Genomic DNA, 25,559 nt, shown 5'->3' on the forward strand with positions numbered 1-25,559 from the left:
CACATTCGCATCTGCTCCAAAGAGAACCTGTCCTCACAACGCTGCTGCATCAAGGCTCTCATACTCTCAGGTAAAAGCGCTCCACAACCACGGGGTCTTTGGTACAAATGCCAAGTAAAACACGTTTATCTCATTAATTCTTTGAGAGAATAACTCACCATTTTGGTCGGCTTGTGGATTTCACCATTGGAGCCATCCCATCTCTGTAGAGGCTTTTTGTTTTACTGAAGTTGACAACATTGAAAATTACTCTCTGGAGAGGAAAAAAAAGGAAAAGAAAAGACATCAGGTATAAATTCTGAAAGACTTTCTACATGTGTTGTCTATACCAGATGCATAAAAATATACACAGATAACATATGCAATAGATGTGTAGCTTATGAATTATTGGTGTTCTCCATGGATTCAGATAATGGATATCCTGTCTGTTGCAAGTATTTAAAATGTCCATTTTTTTTCACACTGCATTGATACATGTGAAATATATGTTTTTAATTTAGCACGCTGATTTTTCAGTTGGAATCCTAACCAGACGAAAAAATGAGCGGAGTGTGCTGCAGTTAACATTATAGAGGTGGATGGAAAGCTGGGAGATGGAGTAGCATTCCTTGAGAAAACCTTCTAACTGCTTCACAGAATCATAGGATAGAAAGGATAGAAACATAGAATTGCTGAAGCTGGAAAAGATTTCCAAGATCAAGTCCAACCATTAAATCCAGCACTGCCAAGTCTGTGGATGAACCATGTCCCTGAGTACCATGATAGGAATATTTCTCTTCCTCTGGCAAAAGGAAGAATTTTCTTTTGCAAGAAGTGTACAGGATATCTACCCAGAAATTGCACATAGCCATCAGTTGCTTGAATATGAAGAAAATATTCTAAATCTGATCTTGGTTTAAACTAAAACTTTGGGGAAAATAAAGATGATATTTAATAGGTCAAGGGAAGAGTAGAATTTAGATCTTTAAGGGTAATGGACTGATACTAAAAGCAAATTAATGCAGGGGGAAGACAAGAGAAAACAGAGAAAAAACCTTTTTCTTTACCATCTGTCTGCTTCAAGTCATTTCATACAAAATTACTTATTCTGTCTCTGTTAAGAAAATCTAAATTGGATCTAGCTCATCTCATGGAGAACACTGACTTTTCAGATGGCAAATGCAGCATCCCTCATTTGTTGTACTCTTTTGATACCCAGTGTTGATGTACTCCAAGAAAACAAAATATGAAGTCTAAATTAGTTTTTATAAAACAGTCCACAATATAGTGATACATTCAATTTCTATCTCTCTTTAAATTTGTTTTTTTAAAGGTAAAAGTGAAGACAAACCACTAAAAAATATATTCACACTTTTCTTTTAGAGCAAACTATTGTAACATTGGCACCCTTCATAATGGTCCACAAGAAGCCTAAGAACTGATTGATCACTGCTTAAAAATTAAACAATTTTTGACTAAAACAACAAGCTTTCATATGTAAAACTTTGCAAAAATCAAATCTGGACCTTCCAGACAGTCTGCTCAGGCTACAGGGAGTGAGAAGATTAAAGTGAAAGGAATCAGCAGTGGGACACCAACAGGAACCAGGCACATTTATCCTTTCATATGGGACAGGTAGGAAGCCAGGTAAACTGCATAGCCCTAAGTGGCTCTGCACTCAAGAAAAATTAAGGTTTTTTTGAGGTAAGGTAGTGCTGAAGATTTTGTGAATGGGAGCACATACTTCTATGCTGCAAATTCTGCCAATCAGTAAAAGCAAAATCTAAAAATAACCTCTAGGTTTGACTAGAACTGACATGAAAAACTAGCAAGTTGAGAAAAATCACTTTTTTGAAGGTGGTAATTCAATTTTGCACCAAAGGCAGTAGGGAAACTACATATCCCTGCGCAAGAGTTTCCATGCATTTTGAGATTTTCTAGTGGTCATGAGATGAACTTATTTTTATAGCTCTGGATAAAAGAACGCACTTAAATTTACAGAATGTTATGTTTGTAATTTTAGGTATTTAGGCTATTGCTTATCTGATGAAATATCCACTTTGGGAGGTCTCTAGCTATTTTCCATCTTGCATTTATAATGGATGGCTTTAAGTTAGAGAATGGTATTCAGGTCTCTACATGCTTTATGCTCTACATGGAAACATTTCCCTCTATTAGAATGCTCAGATTTTCCTCTGTTACTTAACTCTGTTCATATTTTTGAAAACAAATTAAGTTGCAACAAATTGGTTTGTTAATCTTGATGTTTGCATGGAGTGAATGAAACAAACAAGATCTCCAAACCAATTGCCTTAAACTTTGGATGCAATCATGTCACTGTTGGAAAGGGAAAGTTGCTAATTTTGTTACATACTGACTCAGAGCAGACAGCTGGTAGAGAATGTTCTTATTCCAATCAAGCTTATTTTGTATAATGAGTTGGGCAAATGTACACAACTGGGTAAGCAATGTATATAAAAACAAAAATATGCAGCTCATTTAACAAAACACCGCCGATTATTGCGTCCCGAGCGCGGAGCGGGCGCTCAGCAACGCGTGCAATTCCCCCAGCATGGCACCGAGCTGGATTGGCAGAACCAAAGGTTTAACAGCACAGAGCAGAACTTTATCAACACACACACACACACCACTGAAGCCATAAAGCACACAAACCGAAGCACTCAAATGAGCAGCTGAACTCCGTCAAGTGCTCCTGGTGATGGTTAAAACAGTCCATGCAGCTCAGCCAGTGGAGTGTGCGAAAATGTAATGACTACAGGATGCACACTGGATACACGCGCTGGAAAAATATGCAGCTTGCTCAATAAGGTATGCAAACAGCTTTGAACTGAATGCTGTCATAAAAGGCTGTGATACAGCAATCAAAGTTTTGCTGAACAGATCTAATTTTTAGTCTAATTTCTGTCTATACTTATATCCTTTAACACAGCAGTTATGCAGCGTAAAGAGCAAAAGGAAGAGAAACAAAGTGAGCACATTCTAATTTTTAGTCTAATTTCTGTCTATACTTATAGCCTTTAACACACCAGTTAGGCAGCATAAAGAGCAAAAGGACTAAAAACAAACTGAGCACGTTAAAACATTTTTTGCAAGAAAATGATCACTATTCTGAATTATTATATCAGTCATAGAGATGTGCAAGATTGTCATCTTACAATCTTGTAAGCAATATAATTGAGATACTCCAAAATGAGTATTCAAGAATTTAAGAAATGTCAAGTTAAGAAAATAAAATTAGATTAAATGTACTTAAAATTCCCTATAAATTGTTCTGGTCTCCAGAGCATCAATACAGAGAAAAATGGTGGAAATTTTTACAATAAAAATACCTTTTGGGTATTTGGGAGTGTATGAACACCGCTAATAGAAGCAATATTCAAACTGATGCTGTACCAGAAATTATAATTCTGTGCTTTCGCTTCAGTTTTAGGATAAAATCTTAAATCCATTACATTATTTTGGCAAACTGATCTGCAGTTTCTGGGTAGGTGGAAGAGGCATGGTGCAGAAAATCCTCTCAGGAGAGCCCCGAGTCAAACCACGCTCCTGGGGATGCACCAGGATGTGTTGTGGCTTCACAGCATGAGGGAAGAAAACTGCTGCTGTCTCAGGCTCTGTGCTTGGGCTGCCAAATCTGAGACAGATGTTGGAGAACATGAGACAAGGCAGGCAAATTCTGCCTACTGAGAGAAGAAGGAGGAGGACCTCTTTCCATAACATGGGGGCAATAAGTATGAAATTGAAGGTGTCTTGCTCATAAAACCACTCAGACAGAAAACAAAGGAAAAGCTTGGTACCTCCTCTAGCCTTAAAATTTACATAGAAATTGAATTTATGTCTGATTTTCCTTACAGTCCTTTGCAGACTTACTTCACGAATTAAAAGCACATTCAGGTATTAAGAGACGCTCAAGTATATTTAAGGTGAGCAAGATAAAGATGAGCCATGAACAAAAGGAGGAAAGGTGGCTGAATTAAATCACATTTTCTTCTTATTGCCAGCAGTTTTCCTGACTGGTGCTGGAAGGAGCTGCTGGCTGTCTGGGGAGCAAGCACACAGCAGGGTGGGTTTGGTTTGGAGCTGAAGGCTCTGAGAGGGGATGGTTGCATTGAGCATCACATTCCAACAGGCTGGTGGGAGCACAGGGTTCACCCAGCTCCCAGCAGGTTTTCCAACTGGAGCAGGTTTCCAAAAGAAAGTCACACCTTTGACAAAGGTTAAGTGCCTTCCCCCAGGATCAGGACACATTAGGTCCCTTCAAAAAGGCTCCCAGGTTTATTTTGCACAGTTTTCCCCGGCTGGCTGCTCACAGAAATAAATGTGCAGCTCTGGCTGGCATTAAAAGGGAAAAAAAAAAAAAACAAACATACCATAGAACACCACAAAATTCTGCCTGAGGCAGACACCTGGCACGGAAAATTTTGTGTCAAATCATTACAAGTATGAGAAGTTTTAACTAACCGAAAATAGGGTTTGCAGTAGGAAGTGTCAGGTTTCTTAACACTGTACATTCACAGATGTAACATACATGTATTAAATATTTAAAGTTATATAATATATTTAATATTAATAGCATAACAATTTCAATTCAGTGGACAATGCTGATTGCTACCAGTATGAGCTATCAAAGTACCTGGGGACAAATTGTTTGAAGTCAGTCATGAACAATTTCTTCATTTAATCAGCCAAAATAAGACAACTGGGCACTAAGTGTTACTATTAAGACATTTCAGCTGAAATTAAGCTGAGCTTCTTTTCTTTGAATGAACATTAAAATCCAAAGATGGTGGATATCATGGGGCTCTGCCTCGCTTATGCTGCTTGATCTTGCTTTCCTCTCCTGTAGATTCTTTAGATATTACAGTGTTTTGTGAATTCCTGAAACCTGCACCTTTTTTGAGTTGGGTTCTTGTCTTGGAAAGATTCTTGGTTATCCTTTCCTTCGTTTTTTTAAAAGGTAAAGATATAAGTTTTCATCCCTTTAAAGGGCAGATCTACTTCAGAAGGAGAGAAAGGAAAAAAAAAAACCCACAAAGAAAGAAAAATGAACCAAACTCATGACTTGTGAGATTTTGAGACACCATTTGTGAATGTGAGAAAGTGGCAACAAGGGATTGCTGCCTGCTCACCAAAAAAAGTGCTGCATTTTGGTATTTGAGTCAGAAGGTCTTTAGGATCCTTTCTGACAAAGCACCTTATACAAAGCTGTACAAAAATAAATTACACTGGAGGGACTTCCAAATGGCAAGAAAAAAGTGTCACCTGCAACTGTTATCAATGCTGAGGAAAACAAGTAATATAACAGTCAGCTCTGTGCAAAATCCCCAATGAGAACTTACAAATAGCGTTTTTCTGACCTTTTCAAATTTAAATCATTCATTACTGCTAACATTTTAAAATAAGCCATGCTTTTTCTTTTCCCTTTGTAGGAACACTTGTCCTTTCAAATGGAAAAGTTTTTAATATTGACAGCATTTAGCCTTTTTCTCTTCAGCTAAGGAGCTTTCAAAACCTGCTGATGCTCAGGAGGGGAACATAAATTCTCACTTTCAGAGGGGGGAGGATGCTGGGGACCACTGAGAGCTCCACCAGCCTCTCTCATCAGCTGCACCTGTGTCTTGTTAACTGGAAACTGTCGAGTCTTTACAACACAACAAAATTTTAGCAAAGTGACGCAGCAAATGTATTACAGATTGTGAATTATTAGTGTTTTTCCCTTGGTAGAAATCTTCATTTAGTTACTTGAAAGAGAGGAATGCTGAAACCTGGGATGTTGCAAAGAGCAACATTAAAAAGAGACCCAAAGGATTTTAATACCACAACACTTCTGATATAATGCTTTGCTAACTATTAAATTAGTTTAGCCTTTATTGTGGTATTTGTCTGTGTGTGGGAGATATTCTTGGGTTTGGCGCCAGCCCAGCCCCCTTAAGCTGTATGAGAGGTTTTCAGGCAATGGTGGGTCAATGGCAAAAAATGCTTTTACAAATAATTACAAGTTTAGGCATTTGCCCAGTTATCTGTCCTTTCTGCCAGTACCTTCTTTGCCCTCAAACTCATAGGCTGAGGCATAGACACACAGGAGTTGTAAGACCTGTGCAAGCCAGTGTTCCTTCCCCATTTGGAATTTCACTTTTACCTCACTAAGTTCTATGACAGGGGGAAGCTGTGGAGAAGATCCTGGTCCTGCAGAAAGATTTCAAAAGGATTTTCAGCGGAATTCCTACTCCCTGTGTAATCCCATGCTGTGGAATGACCACTAACCTGGCTCCTCTGTGTGACCTGTTGGACTTGAAAATTATGAGAGCAAGAGGCACTCCAAGTTTTCCCAGCTCAACTTTTTTTTGGAAAAACAGCAATTTTTTTCAATGAACAGAATAACAGTATTGTTCTCTTGCAATCATAAGTCAGCTTTCTGTTCTAACTTTTCATCTGAACATCAATAATCTGACACTTTCAATTGAAAACTCAGAAATGTCCATTTGGAAAGCCAGCACTTGTGTAATTAGACTGACTCCTGTTCCTTGCTCCCTTGGGCCAAAATCTCCAATAGAATTGCAAATGTGTCACAAGACATATATTGAATTGTGTTGATTCATCAAAAAGAAAATAGCACAAGTCCTGACAGGGCATATAACCAGGCTACACAGTTATTTAAAACAGGTTGGAAGCTGAAACCTTCTTGCCATTTTTTTCCATTTTTTGTAGCAAAAGGTCAAATTTTTTGCAAAACTAACAAAGACATCTTTATTTAATTAGCTTGGGGGGAAAAACAAGTACTTCCATTATTTCCTATCTCTTAATATATATGCAGACTTTGGCAAAAGAGGCACCTCTAGTTCCATTGCTGGGAAATTGCAGAGCTACAGGGATGTGAGAGCAACTTTTTATTTGCTAACTGACAGGTGCCTGAGCCCTGTTGGTCTTGCCATTGCCCTTTTCCACATCCATGAATATTTTCAGGAATCAGCAATACAAGAAAACAGTGCACAGTCTTTCTCTGAGACTTTCTCAACCAGCTGAATTATTTCCTAATAGATTCCATGCCACACTGCAGCCACTGCCAGATGACATTTGAAGTAGCATCATGTATTAAACTCATTCTGCATAATTACAGAAGCTATCCATGTTTAGGTTCTATATTCTTTTCAATCAATATTATGGCTGCAGGTGGATAGTAACAGCTGGCTGTTCTGGAACGTGTTAGCAAAATTTGCGGATATCTTACATCCCTCAAGAGGAAGCAGCTGAAAAGACTTACATTTTCCTTTTCCTAATAGAAATTATTTAGCCAGTGAGAAGAAATGCTACAAGGTTTTGTAGGATTTGAAATGGTTATAATAGTAATATCTTCTTGGTGGGACGAAAAGGTAATGCTGTCAATGAAATGTTTTCTACTGCAAATCCCCTTCATGGTGCAGGCCCCACAGGAGGCTTCAAAACAATGAGATCAGTCTGGAAAGGGGAAAGAGCCAAAAAATGTCAGCACATACAGGAACTATGGTAAGAACCAAAAGCCCATGTTTATGAGCACTGGCATAAAGTGTGTCCTGAAGAGCAGAGCATGAAGTGGCACTAAGTTCATGTGGGAGCATTCTACACACTCTGCTCAGACTGCTTTTCTGGGCCCCTCATAAAGTGCAAATCAGCCCATGATCCAGAATGAAAGCCTCCCTTACCAACAAGGGATGCACTTCCCTACAAATTAGACCCTGGTGATGGACACCAAAGGGATGCAGAGCTTAAAGCATGCAGGTGGAGTGTGAACACTCTCACCCCAAACACTGCAAGGCAGCAGGTGACAGCGGCACTAACAATGACAGAGTGGCGCTGATATTTGTATGGATCATGACTCTGCTCAATCCCTAAACACACAGAAGGTAGCAATCTCGATTTAAATAGCATGCAAACAGAAAGGCAGAAATCCATCTGATACCAGGCTGGAAGATGAGAATGAAAAAGCCTTTTCAAGTGTAGGTCCTTGTGAGGAAGATAAAGAAAGCCCTGTTAAGGGAGAGATTTGGATGAAGCTTTTCCAGCAATTGTTTACTTTGTATTTTTGCAGCTGGCATTTTTCACAGTTAAAAGCTAACGTTTGTCTGGAGCTTGTGGGAAAATTCTGTGGGGGAAAAGAAGGAGATGATAACACATAGAAGGCAAAACAGGATATATGGGAGAGCTCAAAAACCAGCACCAATGTATTTGCCTCAGTGTTCTCTGATGGGTTAGAAAACAATGACATTTTGATGTGTACAGCCCCTGGTTATTACTGCCAGTGGTCTTGGTCATGTTACTATGATCATAGCCTTGCAAACATAAACCCTCTCTATTTACTTCTCCAGTAACTAAGCACAGATGGGCTTTGTGTCCAGGTTATTCATGGAGGTCCTTGGTTTTCCCTTTATTTTCTTTAATTCAAGCATTTTAGAAGCTATTACAATGAAACCTTTGAACCTTCTATGTTCTTCCATGCATGGCTCTGAATAGTAATAGAATAAAGGTTTCCCATATTGTACAGCTTCTTTATATTTAGACAGAATTTGAATTGGATCCTTACTGGAGTAGCTGCAGCACTGATGAAAAAAAAAAAAAAAAACGTTTTTTGAGAGAAAATATAAACTACATGCTATCAATTTCATGAAAATGAGAGATATTATTATAGCACGTACCCTCTAGTTTTCCTTTGCAAAATTAATAATCCATTCTATTTCTGTATTGCGGGGTTCAAATAATGGGGTTTTTTCTGCTCTTTCTAGCTGAATCCTTTTGCATTACTGCAACATTCACACAATTCACCGATTTCTATAAGAAAAGGTAATCGATGTGTTAGTGCACATTGGAATCTTAGCATTGACAACCAGGAGCTTGCAGTATTGATTTGAAAAAAAAAATGCTCATGATTTCTACAGTTCTTTAGCACTATTTCTTGTATTTTCAATTTCCACTGCTTAGAATTCTACTCCAAGAGTTTAACTCATGTACTAACAGACTATTCAAAGTTTTGTGCTTCAAAAGAAAACCCAGGGGTAAGTAGAAGGAAATCTGATCTAATTCCTGCTGGTTTTTGTGTGCCTATTTGACATTTAGAATAAGACCTCAGAACTGCCTTAACCAACCCTAATAGTGAGGGGATATATGAATTGCACTCAAAGCTTTGAAAATCCCATTCTGGAGCTGAGATGCTGAATGTTAGATTCAAATGCTGATCTCTGTCTGTTTGCAAAGGTGATTCACAGCATGTGGAATAAACATGTTTTGGCAGTGTCATGAACAGAACAGCTAAACAAAGGAGCAGGGAGGATTTCAATAGGAAAGTTAAGTGTCTTAAAGCAAGGTGCCCTGTGCTGTGTTTGTGTAACATGGGTGTCATTCCCCTCTGGCATTGCTCCCTGGCACTGGAATGGGGGAAAAACGCCTAAAAATGGCAAATTCTCATTACTGGGGTGAGAAGAAAAACTGCAGTCCAGTCACTCAGGTCCTTTTGCTTTCAAATGCCAGAGGTAAAACTTCATTTTGCCCTGCCTGAGTTTAAAATGCGGATAAAAAAAAAAGTCTGTGTTCAGAAAAGCTCTCAATCACATAAATATTTAGCTCCACTTTAAGTGTTCCTAGAGGCTTAAAGTTAAGCAAACATTCACACTTTCTTGCTGAACATGGGTGGATTTCTGATTCAGGATTTAAGGCAGCCTAGAATTATGGGAGAAAGATGCTGGGTTTGCCAAAACTCCCATAGGCACCATTTATCCTTAGTAAGTGATCACTGTAGATTGGAAGTGATGTTTCTGCAGCTTTGTGATGCAGCCACATTTTTATCACTGTTACAGATCAACTTTAAGTGTAATATTGTTTTGTTACTTTATGTAAATCAATCTGCTGTATGAATAAAAGGAATTTGGAAATGGATTGCTCATCTTTATTGGCTTTGAAGTACTACTGAGTATTTGGTACTTTGCTGAAACTATTATATTATATTGAGTTATAAGAAACATTGCTCAGATACTAAGCAAGTCTCAGCACAAATTCTGGTAATTTTCCATCAAAAACAAGGCTCCAAAAAGATATAAATATGGCACAGGGCTGAACATCTTTCTAAAAAAAATTGTATCATGTACAGCCAAAGCCCCTTTCAATATGATACAGATTTGATTTTCCTTCAGATCCCTTCCAAAAGGTAGAGTAGAAATCTGCTGTGAAGTGCCCTCCTGGTAGAGAAAACATCATCTCTAAATGGTTGCTTATTCTTCTGCAAAGCAACAGTAACAGCAGGCTGCTATGAGGCTACTATGAATGCTCCGTGCATTTTAACAGGTAAATTCTGCACTTTTAATATGCCAGGTTGATGGAATATTCAAAGTTGCTGAAAACCCTTCTGGGGAAATGTTAAAATTGATAACATTGCTTCTCATAACTCAGTATTTTAATACATCATCTCAATATTAACCGTAATGCTGCAAAAAGATCTTTCACACTTTATGTTGTTCAATTTTTTCATTTTGGAAAAGACTCAAGTTTTTTTGGAAACCATATGTAAATATAATTCCTTTCAGATTTCCTAGAATTTTAAAATTGTAACAGCACAAGATAAAAATTATTAGCAAAGAAAAAATTTGTAATCAAAGATCTAAGACATCCCTCAGTTCCCTTACGAAGCAATCACAGCTGATCATCTCTCATTTCCCAGAGTATCATTTCAGCCCTGAGCTTTCCAGAACACTAATGCAGTTTACATTTATTTTTACTGCAAATGCATATGATAGTTTTTTCCTTGATTTTACTCATATCTATAGCTACATCACCTCATGAACACTGCTCTGACAGCCAGCCTATAACCACGTATCACACAGGCAAAATCTGCAAACATTATTTTGGTGGCCAAGCCTGGGGAGGGGAAGGAACCCACTTATCACTAAGGAGGCAGGAAAATACAAACAAAACAAGTGCATGCAGTGGCAGGAGCAGAAGACATTCAATAAACAAAAAATGCTAATTTGACCTTAACAATAATGAGGAGTTTCCCACAAAATTGAAATGGTGCTCTGTCACCAAAGCACAAATTCCCATTGCATGGGAGAATGCTTTTCTGCGTCCCTTATGTGCTTGACACTGGATTCAACAGGAATTTCTGTTATGCCAGGAATGAAGACTGAAGCTGTAAATGTGACTGCGAGAAATAAGATGGTGATTGAGATTTGGGATGTCAGCTGCAAGAGCAGCACACTGGGTGCCTCAGGAGGGTGAAATACACTGCCCCAGTTCTGGATCATTAGGGATTTACTGGGCACAAATCAAAGAAATCTAAACAGTCCAGCCCAGCCCAGCTGCTGAGATCCCTGGGGTGGGAGAGCTGAGTCATCCACACTCTGTGGCAGCACTGACTGCAAACTTTGCTGTCACCCTGGGTTTTTTTTTTAAGTTTTCTAAGCCTTCTGATGTTTACATTTTTCTAAGGAACTTTCTCACGTGCTTTTCTGTAAATAACTCATTGTTTTGCACTCTTTTCTGGAGCAGAAATTTGATGGACTGTTGGTTTGTCCAGTGTCATTGGAGAGGTGGCACTGTCATCCTCCAATCCCCTGTCACTTTGGAAAACCTATAAATGTTGGAGTCAGAAATTAAACTTCCTTATTTTTACCTTGGAGATTCCAGTGTCTGTGTCATTTTATTTTGTGTCCTATAGCAACACTTGGGCACCCAAGGCTCCCCCATATGGGACCTTCCTTCCTTCCACTTGAAAATGTGATAATGATGACAATGCCAGCACTGCACTGCTAACCTGTGACAGCACAGCCCCAGATCAGAGCCTGGAGATAAACAGGCCCCCCACACCAAAATTTCAAACATCCTTTCCTTATATCTGTGACTCCTTAAATAAACTTACAGAGTGAAGTCCCACATTATCACATAAAAACCTTGCCCCCAAAAAAATAATAATAAAAATAATTTAATAAACGGTACATGAGAAAGTCATATACAAGTAAAAAATTACACAAGAGAAAAAGGAGAAGCTTCAGAACTAATCACTGCGACTCAGACTGTGGAAAGACTCACTTATCAAGTCTAAGAAGGGTAAGAAGAAAATAGGAAAAGCAGAAAAAAGCAAACAGAAGTTGTTGTTGTAAGAGTCTGTGGTTTGGGAAGGAAAAAAGCTGCTAAATCCCCTCCTGGAGCTCATTTCTGTAAATATACAAGTATGTTGTACTGCTTGCTAAAGGAAAGGTTACAGCCCATAGTGAACCAGAGCCCTGTTAAGAAATAAGAGCATAGACATAAAAAAGGGGAAATTTTTACTTCACTCCCTTGTGCTTTTTACTTCACTCCCTGCAAGCCCTTGTGCTTTCCCTGTGTTTTAAGGCAGTTCTAACAGGGCTGCTGATTTGCCTTTACCATGCCAGCCCCTATGGAATGCTGACATAAAAATATTACCATGAAGATTTTGCCATGTTAAAAAATGCCCAACTTCCAAAACTGAGTTGGGTCAAAAAAATGAGTCAGGTTCCCTCTTTTGGAAAGGACAATTCCTCTTCTCATATTGTTCCTCACAGCACATGCTTTGAGCCTTTTCTTCCTCAAGGAATTGACTTCTAAAAGCATACCAATAGGAAAAAAAACAACAACAACTGCCTTGCAGGATAGATTAAAATTTTGTCCAAGTTTGTAACTCTATTACCCTAACAATAAACCAGATTATAGGATATTTTACTAGAACGCTGACAATTCTAAAACCTATTTAAAATATGAACAAATCAATAAAGATAAAGCTGAATTATACATATAAGGAACATTTTCTTTATTGAACAATTCTTATAGATCGCTTTGAAATAACATTGTTCTAGATGTTTGCTTGGATGATCTTATTGCTGAGTTCCAATGTGATAACTACAGCAGTTCTGCATTATGTCCTTACCAACAGCAAACAAGCAGAAGAAAGGAAAGACATTCAGATATAAACATACATGAAGTCTCTTGTAAATAGCTTCAAGGGTTTAATCACATTAACAGCATGTTTATTATTTTTTTAAAAATTGCTAAAACACAGCTGGGAATAGAAAAAGTTTCATTACAAACACAACCCTTGGTAAATATGTTGAATTACTCTAGTTAGTTACTTCTGCTGAGACCTGTGTAATAGAATAGAATTGGTAAAGAATTATGATCCTTTATATATGCATGAAAAGTAAACCAGAGAAATGGTCTGGTAAATTAAAAAAATCTGGTTTGAAGTTTATAAAAAATTTTTCTCTGCATTTTGTAAGTTTCTGTATATAAATACTAGGTTAGCAGAGTAAATTATAGTTTGAAATCAGGACAGCTCTGGTCTCCAGAATTTGGTATGGCTGACCACAAAAGGATTGTAAGGTTTATCTTAACCTTAATAGATTTCAAATTGAGTAAAAATTGTTATTTCAGTGCCAGAACATGTTATGGCAGACTCCATTTTCTAATATACACATAGGTTTCCCAAAGAAAGATACCATTGCATAGCCAGAATTTTCTTAGGAAAAAGTCAGGGCAATTCATTTCTCTTTGCTTCTTTCACCCCTGGGAGGACCTCTCACAATAAGAATTGTCAGTGCCTTATTTATGATGGCAGATCTCAGGTTTGATTCTGGCAGCTTTTGATCTCTTGATGGCCCAAAAGCTTTCAAATACAGAAGAATCTGATGCTTTTTTGGCATCCTGCAGTGTGCCTAAACCTCAAAAGCAAGTTTTAGTCCCAGAAGTGAATTACTGAAGCAATGTAAACAAAACACAAACGTCACAAAATGATGAATATCTCAAACAAAATGTCTTTGTCAGACAGATGACAACCTCAGATCACTTGAAAAGCATTTGTAGAAACTCTGCATTTTGCAAACAAACTTCTGTTTTACAACCTAAAACTAAAAAGTACACAAAAACAATGAATTATTAAAACTGCAAATATTCTTTTTTTGACATTGATATAAAAATTCAAATATCTCCATTCTTTTAAACATTTAGTCCCTGTAAAAAAAAGATCCCTGCATGCTTCTACACCACAGAAATGTACATAACTACCCAGTCACAACATAGCTGTCAGAAAAAGGATACAAGAGCTCCACTGAACACTGCCATCAACAAAGCTCTCATATTTGATTTATTGAAAAAGAACAGAACAAATGAGAGGCAAAATATTTTATATCATTTGAAGAAATAACTTTTGAGCAGTATGTGACAATGAGAGATATTTTATGCCCAGAAACCTCTTTTTGGATAGTCTGTATTTTAGGTAAGACCTCTGTGCGCATGCAGAAGACAATTTTACATTTCAAATGGGAGAATGTCTGCCTTTTTGCTCCCATTAATACATTATTCTTTAACTCTTAGCAAAGCCTAAGGTTTTATTTTTCCATTGTGATGATGGAAAGGGAAGGCAGAGAGGAAGGAGAGGGAAGGGACCATGCTCTGCTACAAAAGGTGTGGGGGATGTTTGTTTGGGTTTCTATTTTAGCACAAAGATGCACTAAAAGTGGGGTTTTTCAACCAATTTTCAGGTTTATGTCCCTCAGTGCTGCTTTCAGGTTGCAGTGGATGCTGTAAAATACCAGATCTATGCCTCAGCCTATTAGACATCATGCTTTGCCTTTTTTTAAGCAAACTGAAAACAGAGATAAAATGCTGTAGACTAGCAGGCTTGATACTGTAACCTTTTTATACCAGCCATAACTACATTAACATAAAGATAGCTACTGTAATATCATTACTGGGAATCAAGGCACTTTGAAAATCTCTGCTCCTTGTGCCAATTTGTGATGGAGTTAAATTAGCAATAAAGCTCTGTAGTAGTAACACGGCCGTTAGTTAAAAAAAAAAAAAATAGGAAAAAAAGTGAGAATACATTTGGAAATAATTCAAAGAGATTGGGGAATGACAGCAGAGGATTTGCCAGACTAATGAAATTCCTCATTCCTAACCTTTAAATACCTGCATGTACTGTACAAGGCCCCATTCTGACTAAATCCGTGCTGCTAGGTTTACAAATAAACCTGCTAAACCTTTTGCATTATTGATCAGGGATGGCATGCTTAACCCATATGTCCTATTTGCATTCTATTTCTTTTACACTTCTGAGATATAATGTGTCTTTTACAAAACAAGAGCTCTTTGCATTTAAACCCTGCAGTTTGTGTTCTTCATACAATTTAATGGCTGTAAGCAATTTAGAAGGTTAGTCTTTGAATAGTAGATAAAACTGGCAATATTTATTGGTAAATAAATGCCCTAATTATAATAATTTAGGAACATTTCCAATATATGCTTTTTTCCAAATAAATAACTGCAAAAATTATTTCCTTCATATAATAATAGTATTTAAATAAAGAATGTGTAACAACTTACATCATTTTAATGTTATCATAAGATTTTTTCACCTATTCTAAACAAAATTCAAGCATTTCTAAACTTAAAAATAAGAAATAAATATGTAGATTCAAATATAGCAAATTTAACCTTGTGTTCTGCACACAAAAATAAGCCTACCTTCCCAAGGCTTGTAAAAGAGAGGCTGGCACTGCACCAAAGACAAGTTTAGATGAAATAAGCCAGGTCTTGAAAAAATTGTGTTTCAGGACAATTGGGAAAAATTCTGCCTCCTTATTCCTGCTTTCTGAGGAATGTAATGATCAAATACTCTTTAACAGTAGGTGTGCTACTCACCCACACCCTTGCTGACCAGAATCACCTTATAAATTCTTTAAAAGCACCTAAAAAGTTTTCAAACAGTTCCTCCAGTTCGAAATTTGCCCATTTGTACCACCAGGCATTTTCAGTGTCAGTGTTTCTGAAGCCAGGAAAGGAAAATCATCAGCCACTTCAAGCAGGTCCTGCTTTGACATCAGAAAGTCAATTCACTCAGCTTAGCAGCATTCAATTCTCAACAACATTTTGTTCTGGGTCTCTGTCAAGTTATTCTAGGCTGTGAAATTGTCAGGAATGATGGATGACTATCAGCCTTCTGCTATCTTTTTCTTTCTCCTTAGAGATTTGCGGCTGCTGACTGCAAAGCAAATTCCTCTTTTCTCTTTTTTTTGCACAACACACCAAATGAACAACAGTAATTATGAGGAAGCCTACACTACAATTATTTTAGCACTTAACTTTGTATTGACATCTGTAAGAGACAGAGCTCTCTAGATTGATTAGCAATGATATAGCTTCCTGCCTTTTACTACTATTGCTGCAGTCATGCTTTACATGCAATTTGTTCAAAATAAAAACCCCTACTGGCTTTTTTCTCTTAATATTTTAAATTAAAAATTGAACTAATCACTGAAAAATTCTAATACTAATATTAATATAGGGCATTATTACTAATATACCAGTATTTCAGTCCATGTAATATTTGTAAAACAATCAAAGCTGACTAAAGAGAATAATTTAAGGATAATGGGATTTTGTTGGGGAATATGCTAAAGCTACATTATTTGTCCAGGTTGAAATCCTTGCTTGAACAAATCCTGTTTGGCCAGCCATTGCAGTCCTGGCATACATAAAGGAAAAATTACTGAAAAATTACTGACAGAATTTTTTGTCAAGAATTTAAACCATGTACTAAAACTAAATACAGAAAGAAACATCCAGCCCAGGAAATGAACAATTTTGGAAGGAAAAATGAGAGAAAATAAACTGGAACATCCTTCAAACCCATGCAAATTATAATCCAGTCTCCCATATTTCTACTGTATTCAAAATAACTGCAAACTTTCTCACAAACAGCTCTCCAGCAATAACAATGCATTAATTAATCTCCATTACTCTCAGCCACAAAGCTGTTCCCTTCAATTACACATCAGATCTGCTCAGCTCACTACACAGGGCTGCACACACAGTGGGATGGAGCCTGTTCCATCCCAGAGCATGGACAAGGCTGAAAAACAGACTCAGCAACCCCAAGGAAACCATTATCAGATATCCTCATCATTGACTTCAACATCACATTCAAACAGAACCAGAACATTTTCCAAAAATCCTAAATAAAGCAGAAAGATTTTCCCTAAATATGCCCCAGCCAGGCCAAAGGCTGACATTGGTCTGTCTCATCACATGAAATACATGGGAGGTAGAAATAAAAGTCTGACCCTCGTAAGTTCCTATGATGAGGCAGGAAACATTTTTGTGGTTTAGAATTTACAAAATACGAAAGTGGATGCATACAAATGGGGTAATACTCACACAAAGATTTCCTCCTTGACCTTTTTTATTTCAAATTCTTTTTTTATGTTGTGTTCTGTTTCTTTTAAATAGCAAGTGTTGCACCCACAGACATTTAATACAGATTTGGTGGGGTTATTTGCTATTGTTTCAGCATTCTATCATTTCCCTCAGCCTCACTAATGGATAACCATTTTATTATGGGATAATTCTCAATGAGTAAATCCAAATGAAAGGATACAGACTACAGAAAAATAGAAACTCTGCTACCTAGAAAAACAAAATCTGAGGAATAATGGCAAAATTCAGCTCAGTGCCTTTTCATGACATCCTGCAACCACCCCTGGATTCACCAGAATCTATGGAAGGTCCTATCACTTGTTATGTGTTTTTATTTTATGTTTGCTGTACAGAAGGACTCACCAGGAAACCAGGGATGGATACAGCTGGTATTAACAGTAAATTACCTTCGTGCTTTGCCCTGTTGTGACAGAATTCTGTCATAGCACTTGCAAAGGCATTAATAAGTGTTTAAACTGCATGGTTCACTCCCACAAAAAATATCAGAAGGTCAGCTTAATATTTCTGAACTTCAATATATAAAAGTTGACTTCTCCTAGGTTTTAGAAAAACAAGCAGCTTTGACTTGTGAGCAGAATATACTTTTCAGCACAACACCTGCATACAGGGATTTGATCACCATTATGGTGAACCAGAAGTAATATTAATTCTACAGAAAAAAATTGACTGAAACAAAAATCAAATTAGCCCAAACTGAAGTTTCAGGACTTGGTCATGAATGGAATTGTCCCCACCTTACTAAAAAAATTACTTTCAAACATGGGGTCACTACCAGGTCAAAGACTATCAGGATCTTTAATCTAGAAGTCTGTAAAATATGGAGTCAAATTTTACATTGAAGGTACCTAATCAGTGGGACTGTATTACCACAATTAATCCTTAATCATATAAATTAACTCGCTGGTATGTTTAAAGAAAATTTCAATCTTTTCCTGCAGTAGAAAAATGAATTTACCCTCTCCTAGGAAATGTCCTAAATGCCTCCCTCAAAAAGTCATTAGCTGGAATCAGTGGTATATGGTAACTTAATGTCAGAAAAAGAGGTAACAGACGTTAACAGTCCCTTAATGAGATGAAATGCAATTTAAACTGTAATCTCATTACCTAAAAATAAATAAACCTCTTCTGCTTTACCTTTTGGACTTAGCTTAGGCCTATTTGTTTTATCTCCATTTAGATTTCAACTTTAATCATATCTCAGAAGCTTTTACACAGAAGAACTGCAGTAGCAACTGAGTTTGTCTACAATATTTGCTTGCTTGTAGCTGTTTACTCTGAAATTTCTCATTTGCTGCCAAATAGAAGGCAATGTCCAAAGCCATAGAGCAGAGATAAGAGTTTAAATCTCACTATCAAGAGAATCAGCCTCTCAACAGAAAAGTTGGAACCATATTAAAATTAATATTACTTTACCTTCAATGCATCCATTTATTTTTCTTATACCAAGAGTATCCAGATATGTGTATAAATAAATGTGGCATGAACCCTTTTTTATCATTTTGTAACATGATTCTAATATTATCTTCCAGCTTGTAAGAATGCCTTTATTGGTAGCTGTGTGAAAAAATATCTCATATATGGATATCTGCCCATATTATAGAAAAAAAATCTAAGAGGGGATAAGAGAGTAAAAGAAGTATATTCATCTTCATGCATGTATGTATTAAATATTGATAATTAATATCTGCAGCAAGAATGAGTTTAAAAGGAATTTCCAAAAAGAAAAGCAAACCCGTTACCACTCCACAAGACATTTATGCACAATGCACGCTGTATGAACAGTCTTTCAAGGAAACCACATGAAACTAAAGCCAAATTAATTTCCATTTCCCCAAAATTTCAAGTACAGCATATTTCCCTCTAACTCATCATTATGCTCCAGCCAGGCTGCTATTTACCAATTTTCTTTGATTATATTCTGTGTAACATACATACCCCATGTATTAAGTAGAAATTAAAACACTTCTCCCTCCCAAGCTTACGAACCAGAAATCATTTGAATGCACTTATTGTATTCTCAAACCTGCAAGATGAGAGTGGGTGCCTTTGGAAAAGGTTATATTTTCTTTGTCGTTCCCCACCCCTTTCCAAGCTTTTATTTTATCAGAAAGAGAACATTTCCTATAACTCCTAGCACCTCAAAACGAGATGTTCTCCTACACAACTCCACCAGGGACTCTCTGGCACCATTTTGCACGAGGGCATGGCTTGGGACATGTTGGCTCATGCTGATAAACACAAACAAGGAGTGACAACTGAACAATGAGGCCAGCTGGAATCCCAGTCTGTGGAGGGCAATGCCACAAAGGGAGGTCCCAGTTTGGGCTGCACAGAACTGGTGAGGTTTCTGTGCAAGGAGAGGTCACCTTCACCCTCTTGGTGGCACCTTGGGGCAGACACAAGAAGAAATCTTTGTAACTCATAATTCAGGTACGCAGCATGGCACATCACGTTTTCCTCTAAGATTTGTGATTCTACTGTTATCAGGTTTCAAATTTCATTTCTCAAAGCTTGAACGTGTTACTTAGATCAGATTTATCTATCTTTTCTTCAATAAACCCATAAAGCCCTTTTGGTACATTCCTCAGTGAACTGTCTTTTCCCTTGATGTATTTGAAAATGAAAAGAGATAAAAATTCTGCAAAATTTGGTTAATGGAGAAGAAAAGAATTTCAACATTGGCCATTTCCTAGCTGAAGACTCCAGAAGTTTGCATGGAGATCTATACGCTATGGTAGTTCTCAGAAATGAAATACATTTTAGTGAATAAATCCTTTTTCTTCCTTTCAGTTCTTTCATGATTTGTTTTCAGGCAAGTTGAATTTTTGACAGAACTTGTTGAAAATGTAACAGTGTAACCTATCCATTAATCAAGGAATTATTTCAAAGCTGAGGAATGATCAGATTTCAGACAGCATCAGGAACAGGAAAAGTTTTGAAGCACTGTGGGAGAAACCTGAGTAACACTCAACCAGCTCTGAGTCATGACCATCTTTTGTATTTTCACAGAATTATAAGACTAAAATTGAGCAATCTTCACTGGATATTCAACTAAAAAATTTTGTAGGTAGAACTTTTTTAAGACCTTTACTTCTACATATAAAGATATAAAGATATTTATCTTATGGCCATGTCTCACCCTTATCATGTTTTAAAGGCTGATCAACTGAGGCATCAGTAATATTTCAATAAGAAATTATCATCAGGACCCCTGTTTTTTGCCTGCAATTAAAAATTATATTTTTATATTATGCCTAATAGGGGAAATAATTAAAATTCCATCATTATTCATATTTTTTCATAGTTATCCATATTTAGTCTAGTGCCTGTGTAAGTGAACAGCAGCATTATCAGCTGCAAAAGATAAGATGCTCTCAAAGTTCAAAATGTTTGGTCACATTCTACTTTTCAGATGACCTGATATTTCTGAGACACTTTCACTTCCTTCTTCAAAGTAATCAAATAGACATTTGAGGCTAAAAAACTATTTTAAAAATTGATATTATAGTTTTGAAATCTCAGGAGCCATGGAGTAGAATATACCTTTTCAACCAAGCTTTCAATTATTTTTTCCCCATCTGGAGAAAGGAGCTAACATAGTTTATTCTGCAGTATCCCCACACATCTCACAGTAATTTCAAATATATTGACACTGCCAACACTGAAAGTCCTCCAAGTCCCCTCTGCCATATCCCCTGAAAAACCCTTACTGCCCACACCAGCCATCCCAGGGGCAGCAAAATTCAATTTTGCCTCACTGCTGACAAGCCTTAAGCTGCCTCTGATATGAATAATAAGCAAAGATCCCATTGGACTCAGCACTGCGCAGAGACACAGCAAGGAGTTGGTCCCTGCCACAAAAGCTTACAAGCTAATTAATGAAAAAACAGGTTTAGTCCTATCTGTAAAACAATGCAAAGATGTAAATGGGAGCCCCAGGGTGGGTGGCCCAGCGCTGCGTGAGGTGCTGCAAAACTTTGAGTTCAAAAAGGGAGGACTTGGGCACATTTCTAAGTTATCTTAAAATTATTCTCCTAAAGCCATCCAGAAGGAAGTAGGGAGAAGGGAAATGTTAAAGGAAAAGGCTGCAGTTAGAATTGTCTTTGTGCTATAGGCTGGGGTTTAATCCAGTTATCTCACTCTGTTGTTTTTTCCATAATCTTGGCATTTAAGCACTTTGTGATTCTTTCACTTCACTAAAAAAACAGAATGATCACATTAAAGTATTCCTCCTTTGTGACTTTTAACAACCTAGCAAGAGAATATAATCCAACGCAGTGTTATATCCTCCTACAAACAGGTAGAGGTGATAACTCTAAACTGTGTGAACTGCACTTTTTATCTCTCTGATGTTACTATTATTAACCGCTTCACTGTGGATAATTTTAGCACAAACATACAGCAATTCTGCCTTATAGTCAAAAAACAACATTACATTTCTTCAAGCCAGGAAGAATCCATCTTCCACAATGCTTCCTCAACCCCAGCAACTTTTTTTTAATACTTTTTTAATGAACTATTTGGCAAATCGGCTGCAGTATGAAAACAAACTATTAAATTCAATGAAATATAAATAGCTCAAGGTGCTACTAAGAAAAAAGGATGCACAACAGCACTTTAAACAGTGGCTCCCAGTCTGGGTGAAAATACCAGTTGCAGCGTTATTCCCACTGGAAAGGTAATTTTTAAGTGCAGAGGCACAAAGCCTGTAGGATTCATCTGCAGAAGAGTTTTCTCCAGGGTTTACACCTACCTGCCTGTGTGCTTTAGAGGGTGGGAAATTCACAGGGCCCTATCTACTGTCTCATCCCTTTTTTTTTTTTTTTTTGCAGGTTTTGTATGGCTGCAGGCTCCAGAGCATCACTGCTATAAGCACCAGGAGGCTTGAGGAAAAGCTCCTTGAATAAAGCCAGGTAAAAGTCGGTCTGGACAAGAGAAGTGAGGCAGTTTGAGTCACAGAATTTTGGGGTTCAAGAGGAGGGAAGAGTAACCCCACTCTGTATGGAGTGTTCTGCCTGCAGGCTTCTGCCTTGCACAAGAAAGCTCTGAGAAGTGATTCTTTGTTAATTCTTATTCAATCTTACTTTAGCCATCCTGTTTCCCCTGGGACAGCATCTCTTTTTTCATAAAACTTTAAAAAAGGACTAAAATTTCAGGCAAACTGGCCTACTGGAGAGCACATTAAAAATATCAGACAATGAAAATAACTTGCAATTGAAATGGGGTTTTATTAGAAGAGCTTTAAACTGTGGTCTTCACAACACAAACCATTTGGAGTGACCACAGCTTCTGACAGAGAAGGCTGTATGCAGAGAATATATCTAAATGTTTAAAATTAATTATCCCAGTCTATTATTTTTATCCATTAGGGAAATGTTTGGTTTAATTTTTTATCTGCTTTAATTAGAAAGACAAATATGAAACATAAATAAATTAAGGAAGAGGAGGTTACTAGGGAGAAAAAATCCTCAGTAAACTAGAAAATTCTTTCCACATTGTCCAGTCTTTCTTGTAAAGAATCAGATCGGAATAAATCTAAATAATTTGGGGTGTCTAAATGTAATAGAAAAATTACAGAAAAACAAACACTAAATAACTATGCAGTTGCAAGAAGAAATGGGGGAAAATCGCAGTATCCAACATAACACAGAATTCTTTGTTACTTATTTGCTGCAGTTGGTCTAGCAGATACAAAGCCACAAGATGCTCCTAAGTGTTTCTGAAATCAGACAGAATGGATCTCTGAATTTAGTGTCTGTGTCACAGACATCTGCCTTAAAAATGGAAAGCACTGTACTCTGACTTCTATTTCTGAAATTTCTATTTATCCTCTAAGAGCATATTTTTAGGTTCTTCAGAAACTCACAGATGAGATTATTCTTATTTGACTCTTCCACTTGTCCTATATATAAAGTTGAGAGAAATTTCAGCAAAGTGCATCATTTACTATAAATTTATCTAGAAATGTATTCAGCAGTATTTGAGAAAAGTGGTCCTTTTAAACCTCTGAAAAATTCCTTTGACTTCTGGAAGTCTGGAGTCTTCTGAATTTGCTTTTCCTTCTCAGAACACTTTTGATTACCAGGAACGAATTGTTGAAAATTACTGTTGTGGCAAAAAACAGTTTCTATGTTTCCAAATACTTTTATCTCCTGTTTGTTTTCCAAAACTTTCAGGTTCTGTCCTATTAATTTTTCTCTGCCTGGATGCACAGCTAACTGCAACATAAATCATCTGACGACACGGATTTATCACATCTGGAAGATTCTCTTCAGCACTGTCTGCAAGGTTAAACATTTGCTTTTTAATCCACCTGTATTTCTCATTTCCCCATTTTATCTGGCACATTTAAACAAGATGCAAAATATACTTTCTACTCACTCATGAAATAGCTGTGACAGGATATAACAACTGTGGAAAATGGAGAAGACAACCTTTAAAACATTCACAGAAAGGGATACCAGGACTCTGGGATGCTGTTCCCACATGCAACATTAAGCAGGACTCAATGAATCAGGATACTATGGCAGGGAAAAAGTTTTCTCAAATTTGAGACAATTTGTGGCTGGTTGGGCACTGGGCATTTTCACAGGAGTGCTGCTCAATCCCATCTCACAGCCCTGGGTCTGACACTGGCAAATTTTGTAATCATAAGACCTCTGTGGGCCCCACTTTTCCATCAGCAGGACTAAAATGGCAGCACTTCTTCCCTTAGTTAATTGGTGTAAACTAATTAATATCTGAAAGCTGCAACATAAATGAAACTCTATGTATAAGGACAGTTACTTGTCCCTGATAAGGGACAAACAGGATAGAGAAAGAGAGGAAAGAGAACCTTGATTGCCAATGCAGATTTCTTCTCCTGTTGTTATCCTACCTCATCAGTCCTTCCTGCTTCCAACACTCCAATTTTCAGCTTTTCCACCAGTGGGAAAAAAAATATATCTGCTCCATAAGGTTGGAAGTGTATTTGCAAATGAAGTGCCCCAGGCCACTGTGCAATGATCAAGTGGGAAGCTCCAAAAAACTACGAAGTGCCAAGGTGAAAGAGCATCCATCCACAGGCAGTGCAATAGGATTTATCCCTAATAGGTGAAAAATGTGAGCTTAGATCCAAAATCCTGTGAGCCTTTCTCAGCTGGGACTTCAGCACTAGCAGCATCCAAGCAGCTCTGGTTTGTATTTGACTGCCTCATTTCACAGAGTATCTCAAAGAGACACCCAAGTAGGAAAAGTTGAAATGTGTGTTAAATATCAGGAAGTATAAACACTGACATTTATCTGAAAGTATTTTTAATAATGGTTCCACTTTTCCACAAAAAAACCCCTATTCTCAATAACACCTGCCTCCTTCTGTTATCTGGAGGAGGCATTTCTATGACTCTAGTGTGAAATAGGAAAAAAGGAAATAGAAAATTGGAGCAAGCCCACATGTGCTGCTGAACAAAATGGTTTCTGAATTAAAACGAGTCTGACGTGTATTTCTAAAGCTTGCTCTGCCTAGATAGGTTTGAAACATAAGCAGCTTTGCCAGTAAATAAGCAAGTAAACAGCAGAGGAGGGCATGATAAGGGAAGGACCAAGTCAACACTCTCCCTGGAAAGTGAGAGCCTACAATTAAGAAATAAGATAACACCAGGAGGTTTATCTCCATTTCAGTCGCAGATGTGCCCATATGATTTATATGTGAAAAACAATATCAAAACAAACCAAATCAAAACAGTCTTCACATTTATGGGGCTGTGAGTTTGTACTTCTCTTCAGTTACAGTGATAATTAAGAGTAGACATTTGAAACACCCACTTCAAGAAACGAACATACTTAATATAGGGTAAGATAACACAGAACTTAGCAAAGATGTCAGCTCAGTCTAAAATCATAATTACTGTGTACAACTTGCTCCTGAGAGGTTTTCCCAGTAGAAATTATTGCATTACTTCAAGTTCCTTTTATTAAAAAAAAATTATAGATAGGCATAACATGTAATTTTGCAAACAAAAAATACTGTTTTCCTTTTATTCCCAGATTTTATATTTCCCTGGCAAAATGCTGCAGACTGCAGGGAAAACAGTAACATTCAGCTTGGAGTAAACTTTAACACTCTGAATCAGATTATATTTAAATTAAACAGCTGCACAATTAATGATAGAATAAGCAAACTTCCTAATTACCCAAAGTATAACTTTAATTTTTATGATCTTGTTATCTGTTACCCACCAGCTGGACTACTGCATTCCTTTCTGGCCCTCATCCTACCCAAAAGAATATTTTGGCTGTTCTGAAGGAAAAAACAGTTACAGAAGGGTGAT

General features: G+C 37.2%; 1 protein-coding gene across 5 annotated transcripts in view; it reads right to left on the reverse strand.

Annotated features, from left to right (window-relative positions):
- The window catches only part of LOC134423228 (BEN domain-containing protein 5-like), an 882,906-nt gene that overhangs the window by 669,557 nt on the left and 187,790 nt on the right, over positions 1 to 25,559 (reverse strand). For all 5 annotated transcript variants that reach the window (XM_063166074.1, XM_063166072.1, XM_063166073.1 and 2 more), the window contains one exon: positions 159 to 253. In XM_063166074.1, coding sequence (XP_063022144.1) covers positions 159 to 253 — 95 coding nt within the window. The remainder of the gene's footprint in view (positions 1 to 158; positions 254 to 25,559) is intronic.

Source organism: Melospiza melodia, chromosome 11 (assembly GCF_035770615.1).
Source record: "Melospiza melodia melodia isolate bMelMel2 chromosome 11, bMelMel2.pri, whole genome shotgun sequence".
In the NCBI taxonomy this organism is placed as follows: domain Eukaryota; kingdom Metazoa; phylum Chordata; class Aves; order Passeriformes; family Passerellidae; genus Melospiza; species Melospiza melodia.